At 38.1% G+C, this 12,246-nt stretch overlaps 2 protein-coding genes across 2 annotated transcripts; both read right to left on the reverse strand.

Moving 5' to 3' along the window:
- hgh1 (HGH1 cochaperone) lies at positions 1-6,136 on the reverse strand. The gene is made up of 10 exons (XM_087800649.1): positions 6,009-6,136; positions 5,641-5,759; positions 5,426-5,564; positions 5,229-5,366; positions 3,975-4,126; positions 3,805-3,905; positions 2,831-2,929; positions 2,661-2,752; positions 1,793-1,915; positions 1-635 (listed from the first exon to the last, which is right to left on the reverse strand). Exons 2-10 carry the CDS (start codon positions 5,748-5,750, stop codon positions 408-410), a joined length of 1,182 nt encoding a protein of 393 aa, XP_087656775.1. The 5' UTR covers positions 5,751-5,759; positions 6,009-6,136; the 3' UTR covers positions 1-407.
- Positions 6,137-6,916: 780 nt separating this feature from the next.
- Positions 6,917-11,476, reverse strand: LOC148069970 (transmembrane protein 263). The gene is made up of 3 exons (XM_087800599.1): positions 11,275-11,476; positions 8,945-9,032; positions 6,917-7,738 (listed from the first exon to the last, which is right to left on the reverse strand). The coding sequence occupies exons 1-3, from the start codon at positions 11,281-11,283 to the stop codon at positions 7,452-7,454; spliced, it is 384 nt and encodes a 127-aa protein (XP_087656725.1). The 5' UTR covers positions 11,284-11,476; the 3' UTR covers positions 6,917-7,451.
- Positions 11,477-12,246: the final 770 nt, after the last annotated feature.

The following is a 12,246-nucleotide window of genomic DNA, read 5'->3' on the forward strand; positions in this document are numbered from 1 at the left end:
TGAGATGATGCACTTCCTGTTTGAACAGGCGTGTCTTCAGTAAAACTTTATTTAAAAATATCAGTTGAGCAACATCAGACTTGTTGAGATACTGCCTGTTTGGATCGAGGCCAAAACGAACTTCTTGGAGGTTGTGCGCCCCCATGTGGTCAACTAATGTAATACACAGACTCGCAGCTTCAACCATGGGATTTCCCAGAGGTTCCTCAGCCAGACTTTCTCACACTATCCTGCTTTCTTTTGTCCAGTTTGCGTTCAGGGGTCGATCGATGACTTGTGATCACATGATTTGTGATGCACTGGTGACCTTTCCAGGGTGTCCCTCACGGAGGGGATCAGTGGAAAAGCATATGTTTAGAAGACAACTATAAGATCCCACATCATGTGGTCATGACTCCGTGTTTCACTCAGTCCTCTCTGGGTTTCTCCTCCTCCTCCTCCTCCTCGCTCCTCTTCTTCTCCTCCTCGCTCCTCTTCTTCTCCTCCTCCTCGCTCCTCTGCTCCTCCTCCTTTTGTTTCTCCAGCTCCTGCTGCTCCCTGAGGTCTGCTTCTTGCAGCTTCACCTCCACGTCCGCAGGAATGTCCACCTCCATCAGGTTCTCCATCCCCTCCTCCGGCTCGTCTCCGATCAGCACCTGGAGTTACGGACCGGACGTGATGAGATTATCAAGCTTCTCCTCTAGGTCTCGTTAAAAACATCAGCGCCGCGGTCTACCTCGCTCTGTGGTTGCCAGGCAACGCAAACAACACCGATCAACAAGATGATGTATTCTGGTTCTTTTTCTTGTCCTTTCTTTTAGCTCAGCTCATTCATTTATGTTTCTTTAATCATCTATAATTCCCTACCTAAAAATATTAATTTGTGAAATTGATCCAATTTTCTCACTATTAATAAATTTCACTTTTGTACTCTCCTTTTTCAAAGATGCTAACAATGCTAAAAATATTTTAACATCAAACCTTCATATTTATTCTCTTCTTTTATATTATAGTGTCACTCATTTTCTACTCTCATGTCCATTTAGGGTTGGGATTATTTAGAGTAATCTGTTCTTTTTAGAGTTATAGACAAAAATGTTTGTTCATTTTAATGTAGCGACTAGAGCTCAGTTGTCTTCGTCTTCTTCCAAATAATGTTCATTTACTTTATAAAATATAAAATATATTTAATCATCGACTCCACAACAAGACAGATTCAACTTCTCGTCTCTTAACCCTTTCGTTATCTCAGAGTCAGAGTGACCTGAAGGCCTGAAAATAAATGTGTTTGTGGTATCCCTTTTGTCGTCTCTGCGTCAAGGTCAATAACCGTTCTGGCTTCCATAAATACATATGCAGTGGTGGAGTTCCTTCACCTTCAACGAGAGACAACATAAGGGATACCACAAACACATTTGTTTCCGGGCCTTCGGGTTACTTTGACCCTGAAACAACACAAGGGATACCACAAACACATTTGTCCATCCAAATACCTCCATACTGCTTGTCTCTAAGATCCCTCTGGTATTGAAGCCTCGACAAGAAGAATTGTTCCGGAATAAAGTTTACACACTTAATAGAATTTCTACAAAACACAAATTATTCTGAAAATAATCCCAACCCTTCGTTGACATGAAGGTTTAATAATAGGTGAACAATAATGATAGTTCATTTTTTATTTTAGTGAATTTTCAATACAAAGATTAAACTAAAAATCAAACCTATATATTTATTTTCTTTTTTTTTAATATTACATTGAAGCAACAACATTGAATAATTCTAGTTTAAAGTGATCCAACTCTCAACTGCTCACCTGCACCAGCTTCTCACAGGCTGCAGCCACGTGGACGTCCTTCTCCCAGAGGTGCAGCTCCCTGATGATGGGATAAACCTTCTTGTCGTTCATGGTCTGTCGTCCAGCTTTGGTGGCGGTCAGCTGAACACAGAGGACAGTTTGTTTGTTGATCAGTGTCATCAGAAGTTTAATTTAATTAATTGAAAGTTATTTGTTTTTCTTAAGCATAACAATATTTATTTTAATGATTGAAGTCAATAATGTGTATATTTAAAGGAATCAGTTTAGAGTTAAATTAATTCTAGTTCAAGAGATAGAGAAAAACCCCGACTTCTAAATACAATTATTTTTCAATTCAAAAGTTAGAGTGAGAGAGTGAGAGAGAGAGATAGAACTAGATAGAAATATAACTAGATAAAGGACTTCATAAAGATAGAGATATAACTAGATAGAGTTTTTTTTTTTAAGAATCCCTTATTAGTCCTGTGAGGGGAAATTCGGTAGTGCTTTTTACAGCCATTCACACATACTGATGGGAGTAGTGTATATATATATATATATATATATATATATATATATAGATATAACTAGAACTAGATAGAGAACTACATAAAGATAGAAATAGAACTAGATAGAGAACAACATAAAGATAGAACTAGATAGAGAACTACATAAAGATAAAGATAGAACTAGATAGAGATATGGAGAACTACATAAAGATAAAGATTGAACTAGACAGAGATATAGAGATAGAACTAGATAGAGATATAACTAGATAGAGATAGAGAGATAGATAGATGGATAAACTATACCTGGGTGTGTGCACGCGCGTGTGTGTGTGTGTGTGTGTGTGTGTGTGCACGTGATCACCAGACGCTCCACTCACCAGATAAAGTGTTTCCAGGAGCATCTTCCTAATATCCGGGTCTTCTTCCCTCTCCTTGTCCTCGGGGAGGTACTGAAGATCTACTGGTAGACCTGGAGCATCGGGAGGAAACATCCTCTGAGGAAGACGTCCAGAGACACAAACACGGATAAAAAGTGTGGAACAAATACCTTCGTTCTCCTGCTCGCTGAGCTCCTCGGGTCCAGCCAGAGGCAGCATGAGAAACGGCAGGATGTCCACAGAGTCGCTTAGCAACCACTCGTGATGAGCTGATGGACAGTTAGGACTTGATTATGATGTTACAAACAAGTAGGATGTTGTATATGGGTGATACTTGGCATTCAAAATATTTTTTTCCTTTTCTATTTTCTTCACTGTGTGTTAACATAGATTCAACGTAATAAAACATTATTTATTTAAAACGTAGCAATAACGTGTCCGTTTTTTTATATATTGTTTAAAAAAAGACTAATTATCATAATTTAAAAAATAACGTGAAAGAAAATCTAAATCTTTAAGTTAACAAAGAGAGGAGCTTGATCTTTATCCAAATATAAATAACACTGTTAAACCCCTCCCTGAAAACGAAATTAAAAATAATAATAAAAAATTGATTTATTCTTATTCGTATTTAATCTGGAAAACAGTGTTTCATAACAACTTTTTTTCTAAAGAAACATTTTTGGTAAAAACTGATTTGGTAAAGAGGTTAACTATTAATGTACTTAAGGTTGAACAGATAGACGCCTAGGATGTAAATAAAAAATGGATACACAAATATATAATTATATTTCGTTCATGATACTGCATTAACATTCAACTTTATTTTGAAGTTAAAACAAAGGCTAACGCTCAAAAAATATTTTACGTTACTTTATGGTTTATATTTCCTTAAAGTGTGTGTTAAAATTGAATAAGTCTATATTTTTTTCTCAATTAACATGCTAATATCAACAGCGTTTGTTCTTTTTTTGTGTTGCTATTAAACTTCGGGCCACCAGATGGCAGCAGTCATTACGTGACAGCTACATGAGATCAGTGTATCGTACTGTGTGATTAGTGTAGCGCTAAAGCCCTGTAGACGTCCAAAGACATTCAGGATTGACGCAGACATCGCTCGGATGACCATGGACTCTCATGTTACCGTGGTCGAAGCAGCAGTTTCGAAGCGTTCCCACGACTCCTCCTCTCCTCACCAGCGAACCCTGGAACTGCGTGAAGGGCAGCAGACGCTGAATGACACACCTGGTCACACAAACGTCTCTCAGTGTTGAACAAGCATGGAAACAAACGTGCAGCAGGAGGTTCTGATACCTGTCCTTGTCCAGCAGGTACGTTCTGGCCTCGGGAAGCTGCGTCAGGTTGGACAGTAAAGGACCCATGTAGTGGAATTTAGCGTTCTTGTTGTAGCCTTCTGTGCACAGAAGGTCCACCAGCTGAGCCAGACCTCCCTGATCCTGGAGCTCCTGAAGAACATCATAGAAAGATCTTTAACCCCTGGTCTTGTTTTAACCCTTGTGTTATCTCAGGGTCAAGGTGACCCGAAGGACCGAAAACAAATGTGTTTGTTATATCCCTTGTATTGCTTCAGGGTCAAGGTGACCCGGAAGCCCAAAAACAAATGTTTTTGTGGTATCCCTTGTGTATATATTTTGTGTGTGTTGTGGGATACCATAAAAACACATTTATTTTCAAGCCTTCGGGTCAACTTGACCCTGAGATAAGGGTTTAGAGACGAGAAGTTGAATCTGTCTTGTTGTGGAGTCGATGATTAAATATAATTTATATTTTATGCAGTGAATGAACATTAACGTGTTTCCATATGGTTTCACTGTGTGTGTTATTCATAAATACAGCAGTGTTGTAACAACAATCTTGATTTATGTGTACGATTGTGTACAAGGTGGAAAATTTGATTTTCTCAGAGGCCACATTATGTGATGTGAGGGCGACGAGCCACACAAGAGAAGCAATATAGACAGAAATAACGGTTTACATGTGTCCACATGATATCATAACATTAACAAAATATCCTTAATATAAATCCTAAAGGGTCTATAAACAAAACAAAACTTTCACATTTCAAATAGTTTTTTCTGTTTTCTGTTCATTTATTTTGATAGAGAAAAGTTATTTTAATGGATCTCTTTTCTATTATTTGAGACCCTTTAAATATCTTTGATCGGGTTAACTTTGAATCAATATATATTCATGTAAATTGCAAGAAAAAGACATCAGAATACAGCAGTGATACTCGAGGGATTGTTCTGCCTTTTCTTGTATTCAAGTTAAAAAATAATTATGTCTATTGTTGTTGTTTTTATTTTGTAGCATTTGATTTATTTTGCATCTGACGATATCAACTTTTCATTATTATAGTTTTCACTGATTTAGGAAAAGTTGCGTTGCCTACTAATACTCAATACAATATTTGGAATTAAAAAGTATTTTAAGTTGTCAGAACAGATTTAACATGAGTTAAGTACATAGATAAGGATGTTAGGTATGAAAATAAAGTTTGACAGGGAAGCAGTTACATCACGAATGACATCATCATCAGTTCTGTACCTTGAACACGGTCTTGCAAGTGTTAACATGGCGACTCAGGTTGGACAGGATGGAGCAAATCTGATCAGCAAATACATACTCGGGATCCACCAGGTTCTTCAGCAATGATGGCAGAACTTTGACGTCAGAGACAAGAACCTGAGCCAGGAGGAGAAGTTTAGTGTTGTAGAGTTAGAAGCCGCTTCAGCAGATCTCACCTTGTGCAGCGTCTCGTCCGCCGACAGGTTGATGAAGATGAGGAAACAGTCCTTGACGATGGCGATGGAGCGGTCAGAGGTCAGCGCGAACAGGGCCACGAGCAGCTCCGGTTTGGAGCGAAGAAACCGGCAGCCGTCCCTGGAAAAAACAAAACAACGTATTGTAACAGGAAAGCCTCTTTTAAAAGACACGTTTATAACAAGATTTCCCTCACCTGTTGCCAGAAACACCGAGCAGGTATTCAGTGGCGTGACCTTTGACATCAGGTCTTGTGTCAGTGGTCAAGAAGGAGAGAAACTCCGCAGCTTTAGAGTCACTCAGCATCCTTAGAAACTGACAACACAACACACAGAATATTAACTTTTACTTGTACACAACATGGACAGCACTGTTATTAAAAGATTGACAAGAACGGCTGCAATTGAAACATTATTTCTTTTGACTACAATGATGTTATGACCCCTTTAAATATATAATAATAATCATGTTTAAATGGGGGGAAAAGGTAATGTTGTGTTGAGGCTATTTACGAAAACATAACTCCGACGTATACCTATTAAAATAAACATTAAATCACCTTACCTTTGCTTTCACTTCAGACTAAACCTCTTTCATTGCTCTCCGATAGTAGAGATTTTATTCTTAATATCTAAAAAACCCTTTTCGGCACATGTGGAGAAAGCTAGAAGCTCCACCCATTTCTGGTTTCAGTCTTCTTCGACTAGTAAAAATAGATTCAACGTCACTCTGCTGCCCCCTATGGTTCATTAACTGTTTTGATTTTTTTTTTTTTTAATAGATAAAAGAAAAATTATTTTTCCAAAATCAACTCACGAAAAGTATTTAAGTTCTTTAAAAACAACTTAAAGAATGGCGTCCCATAAAAAAAACATTTTATTTTGGAGAGATTATTTACGTCAAAGCTCTGCTACTATCGCGTTAAAATAGAAATTAGGTGTGTTTTAACTGTTAAGTTAAATATTGATTTAAAACAATATCCCACTAGTCCATCCTTTAAATGAAGCTTGAAACACGTTACTTATTGAGTTTGGGCCAATATTAGTCATTTTAAAGGTATTTTTTGCAATTAAAGTCAAGTAATATAAGCTAAGCTTTAAGAGATAAAACCTTGTTTCAACACAACCTAAGAGATCGATCGTCAATGACTTCTTTGATCCACTAAAATCAATGCAGATACGATACTGAACTTGTGCTGATTGGAGTTCATTTCATGATAGTGGAGAGAACAGAGCGGACATGTTGGATGAAGAACACTGGAGATGGAGGCCCCAGGAAAATGGAGATAAAGAAATGCAAATAACTTATGAGGACGAGAATCGAGATACATTTGAGTGGAAGATAATTTTAAGAATACTAGAAAACGGTTGCTAGTTTGACTCTAGCCTTGAGAACTCATTCCAGCTGTGAGGTGAACAATAATGTGATATTGATGATTGACTTCTTCACTTGAGCTTCAGTCACTCGACAAGTTCCTGCAAATGACTTTATTGTGGTAACAAACGCTGGTAAAAGTCTCACTGCATCTGTTGCATTGACACGTTGATATTGCATATGATCGTGAATCAGCATCGAGGCGCCGTCCGACAGCATCTCACACACACGAGGCTGCTGGGTAAAAACATTAGCACAGAAATATTGGATTTATTCTCTTCACACAAAAGCTAAAACAGTCTATTCAGAGATCATCGGGTGAAGCGCAGGAGGAGCAGGATGCAGGAGCTTCTGTGTAAACAAAAGTTCATCAAGTCCACCACGTGCTGATGTGAGTTCAAGTCTCTGTAAAACCCACGTGGAGCCGGATCCAGACGTCCCACTCCAGAAATGTTTGGATAGTTGTGTCGTCAAAATTTGAGAAGGTACTGATGCGTCCTTCTGTTCAAGGCCAAGAACTTTTTTAAAGGCACTGTGGGCTTGATTGACAGGTCGAAGCTGATGGCTGCTTCCGTTGGCTCAGGATGGGGTGTGTCTTCATCATCATCTTCATCATCATTATCTTCATCATCTTCACTCAGCCTTGTCTTTCCTCTTGGACTTGAAGGGCACTTTGCTGGCGACCGACGAGCCCACCGAGGAGACGCCGCCGGCCACGGCAGACACGCCTCCCTTCACCAGCCCCACCCCCATGGAGGGCACAGTGGTCACGGCCGATTTGGTGATCTCCAGACTCTTGCCCCCGACCCATGCGACCCCCCCGACCGCCGCTCCCACCACGCCCTTGGTGACGTTGAAGAGGCCGCCGGTCACTCGCCACACCATGCCAGGAGCCGGAACCTCGTGGTCCTTCCCGGAGTCTGGAAGCACAAAGTCCACATGATTAATACGAGAATAGAGGCTCATAGTTGTGAAAAGAAAATAGTCAAACATCAACTAGTCAGACTCAAAATGTGTTTATATATCTCGTTCAAATAGTTCCCAAATTAGAAGTCGGCAATTCAATTTTTTTTTTTTTAACCTTTTACAAAATGTGCAACAAGATGCTCATATCAGGTCAGTGTTATCTATGGACATATAATCAGTGCAAGCATTATATTGAAGGGTTGAATTTTGTATTGAAGCCTTTTTAAATTTAAATTCAATTAGTTTTGGAATAATTTAATTCGATTATTTCTATATAGAAAGGTTGATTTGTTTATTTATTTTAATTTCAATATTGAAAGGTTGATTTGTTTATTTATATTTATATATTTATTATATTAAAGGATATCATTGGTTTTATTAAAAAAACTAAATTAAAAAATTGAATTATTGAGAATTTCGAATTTGTTTTTGTTAATAAATAATTTAAATAAAAAACATTTTAAATTCACCAGACTTTAAAAAAAAATCTAGCCTTTTAAATGTATAATAAAACTAGTGGCACTATTATACCAAATGTTTTATATTGTATTGAGAAGGTAATGCATCAAATAATAAAATTTTGAATTAGAATATTAAACTGTGAAGTGTGTAAAAACCTTTTTGAAAACAACTTAAACTTCTCAATAAACAAATAATTTAATTTAGTTATTAAACAAAAAACTATTAAATCCTTTATCTCTCCTATACAATATAGAAATAAATCAACTTTTGATTTAGAAGTTGTACAATTTAAAACTTATAAACCCATTTATTGTTTTGATGGCACGAATATACATCGAAACATCTGAGCAAAAAAAAGCATTTACAACACATCTGAGGACTAGTTAAAATGTGTTTAAAAATTAATCTATTGTTGTCAGCGTGTTGCCATAAGTTGTAGTTGGTTTTTCAAAAGGTTCAAGCCAGTTATTCAATAGAGAGAAGAATTAAAAGCTTCTAAAATCTCTATGATTTACAACAGAATAAAGAAGACAATTGTGGGATCGGATCCAAAATATCAGTGTTGTCGCCTTTGTGACACAAACAAGCACAAGATTCCCTCGTGGAGGTTTCTGAAATAGTAACGAGCAACGTCTGAGCACAGATTGCAGCATATCCCCCGTCGACGTCTGCTCCGGGGAGAGCGCCTCGACACCTACCCTCCGCAGGTGGACTGTAGGCGGGTTCTGCCTCGTCGGGGGCCAGGCTGGTCGCGGTCTGCGGCTCCACGCTCACGCTGTTGACGTTCTGTGGAAGGAGGAGGAACGTTTACGTCCAGAACTAATGCCGGGTCAACATGTAGTTTAAGTAGTTTAGGCCACTATGACAGTACCTGGGATCAAAGTGAAAGGATGAGGAACAAGATAGTTTCATGCAGACTGAATGGAATGTTTGGCGAGCAAAAGTACGACAAGTAGGATAATCGAAAGCAGTCGACAAGGAATGTTGACTTTTGAGAACATCGTGTTGCCATGTTGGTGTCGGAATGTGTTTGCAGGTGTAAACTCTGAGTGTAAGAAAACATACAGTTAAATATCACTACTTTTTTTTTCATGATACTGTATCACTTTTAAATTGTATTTATTTTTTGTGCTGCAATTAAACTTCTGGCCGCTAGGTGGCAGGTGTCATTACGTCCTCCTGTGAGGTCCCGGTGATGACTGAGTACGAGAGGATACATCGACTCCAGCAGCTTTTAAAGCTGATGTTTGTTCATATTTTGGTTTGAAAACAAATGAAAGCAGTTACGACTTCGTCAAGAGTCGTGTAGAGTCAACACCAGAGTCAAGTTCTGAACAATACTACAGTATCACAGTATCACAGTACATAGTGTCATGTCAATTTGGACAGGAAATCATTCTTCATGCGTCATGCTTCTGAAAAGATGACGTGGAATGGACGGGACATGGATGAGACACTCGAGAACCAGTGACCGACTTAAACCCTGCAGTGATGAATCTTGAGTTGGATGATGATTATCTTAAATCATATGTTATTATAACGGATCCGCAAAGTCCTGAGGTCTCACCGATGACTTCGGAGGCTTCAAACCTTTGACCTCCTACTAGAAAACTAGTCATGTTGCTACGCAGTGATCTAACCTCACACATTCCAGACGCTTTTGAAGGTCACAGCTTTAAAGAGCCGACGGAGCCAGACAAGGCTGAAGAGCATCCGCTATCAGGTCCTCCCAGTTTAGAACGAGCAGATTGGCGAGCTAACTAGCATTAGCACCTTGCTCTTGCTCGTCCAGTTCCCCCCCAAACTCTTTTAAGTGAAACCAGACAAGTGTGGAATTGATTTAGGAGGATGTGTGATAACTGACAATAGTTGATGCTCCACAAGTGACATGGATTCATCCATGACTCAATAATATTTAGGTTTTTATTGACATTTAAACACAATGTTATGATACACAACCCACTCTGGGATTAAAAAGTTTCACAGCTTCTTTTGACTTTACTTTAAGAACATTTACTCGCATTGAAATCCAGAAACAAGACCTTGTTTGTTGCAATTATGCAACGTTTCATGTTCGCCCAGACATGAAGATGTGACCTTATCTTTGTATATTTCACCCTCTTTAACACGAGAGATAAGATAAATGATCAGGAACATTAACAGAAAAGAAACATGTCATTAAAAAACATTTTTTCTCCTTCTACTAAAAACAAAACGGAAGAAAAAGTTCCAAATGTTTTGAATGTTGCCAAACACAAAAATTATAAATGTATTTCAAATTGGATTTTACAAATACATGTTTTAATATATTTTTTAGACCAAAAAATTGAAGGTAATTGAACTTTAGACACTTTTTAATGGGACCTAATTTTCAACATTTTGTTTTCTTAGAACCATGTTTAGAAGAGCAACAAAAAGAGTTTAAATATTTCACAACATGTTGAATCTGACACCGTACTGAGTGTCAAAGAGACCTTTGTCAGAACAAGATGTTTTTCCTGCAATATAGGTTACTTTCCAGGTGATTTCGAGCAGGTTATTTTAAAGATCGTATTCACTTCACAATATTATATCTTTATAGAAGGTGAGTTTTATTTAAACACGACAGCCTCATGCTGATCGTTGCTCTGTGGCCTACAGAAAATTCACATTTGACATAAATAATAAACCATCTTAGAACAAATAGCTCATGGTTAGTAGCGGCCTACATAACACGTAGTCAATAAATGATGCACAAATATGTTCATTTAAAACATCAGATATTTCAAAGTAAGATCGTGACCATGTGGAATAAGTTGTGTGTAGCATGAGTGACAAGTGTCACGTTGACTGTAAATATGACTAAAAACCCATCAAAAAAAGAGAAGAAAACTAACATAAAACTCACTAAGAAGGATATTTTCAGACACAATATAGACAGTAAGTTAAATAATAAATACACTTTGAGCAACATGAAGAACAAATGGAACAGAAAATGGCCAATTGAAGTGGTTTTTTAAGCGTGTTTAGGGATTTCAAAGTGTCTCACCTTCACCATTGTTCCAGCGACACACCTGAGGCTGCAGCGGCTCGAGTTTCAGAAGAAGTGACACAAACACACGCAGCTGTGGAGGATGAAGACTCGACGCTCACTTCTGCTGCTTGACTTTTACACTCTCGTGTCGCGTCACTGTCCTGCTTCTTCTTCTTCTTCAGCGCAGTCTCTGCAGCTCGTTCTGCCGACGTGGCGCCTACAGACACACGCACACGTGCACGGACACGCACGCACACGCACAGCAGAATCACTTCCGTTCAACTCCTCCAAAATAAACGACAGGACGCTGCGTTCACCGCGCTCATGTTCAAATATTTACATAGTTAAAAATGATCGTTTAACTTTATCGAGACTCAAATATGAGTTTGGGAATAAGTACGGATTACATCTTGACGTAATAATAGAGAATTATTTTCACTTCCGTTTCAAGTTGACAAAAATAAATGCGCCCGATATTTAACTTGACTATTTTGTTTGTTCATAATAAAGTCTAACGTTGAATAAACCGAGAGAAAACACACTTATTTAGTGTACACAAAATATCTATTTAATATAATTTATAAAGACTTTTAAATCCTGCTTGAGGCAGATAATCGTTTGGATTGAAACGTTGTCATTTGTGTGCAAATTGTATTTTCTCCTGGTTTCCTCCGGGCACTCCAATTTCCTCCCATTGGTATTTAGGATAGAGAGAGAAAGAGAGAGAGAGAGAGAGAGAGAGAGAGAGAGAGAGAGAGAGAGAGAGAGAGAGAGAGAGTTTAAGTTAAGACGTCAACAGAATCAACAAATTTTCATAGACACATTATTTTACAGTTAAAGAAAAACCAACCAGGTAATATGGACTCATTGAGCTCTGCGAAATAACACATATCCATAAAAGATAACAATACTATCTGTTTTATTTTAGAAGTTAATTTAGTTAGATTACCTGGAAAATGTACATGGAAAAATGTAATCCACGTAGAC

The sequence above is a fragment of the Callionymus lyra genome, chromosome 10 (assembly GCF_982586985.1).
Source record: "Callionymus lyra chromosome 10, fCalLyr1.hap1.1, whole genome shotgun sequence".
Classification (NCBI taxonomy): Eukaryota; Metazoa; Chordata; class Actinopteri; order Syngnathiformes; family Callionymidae; genus Callionymus; species Callionymus lyra.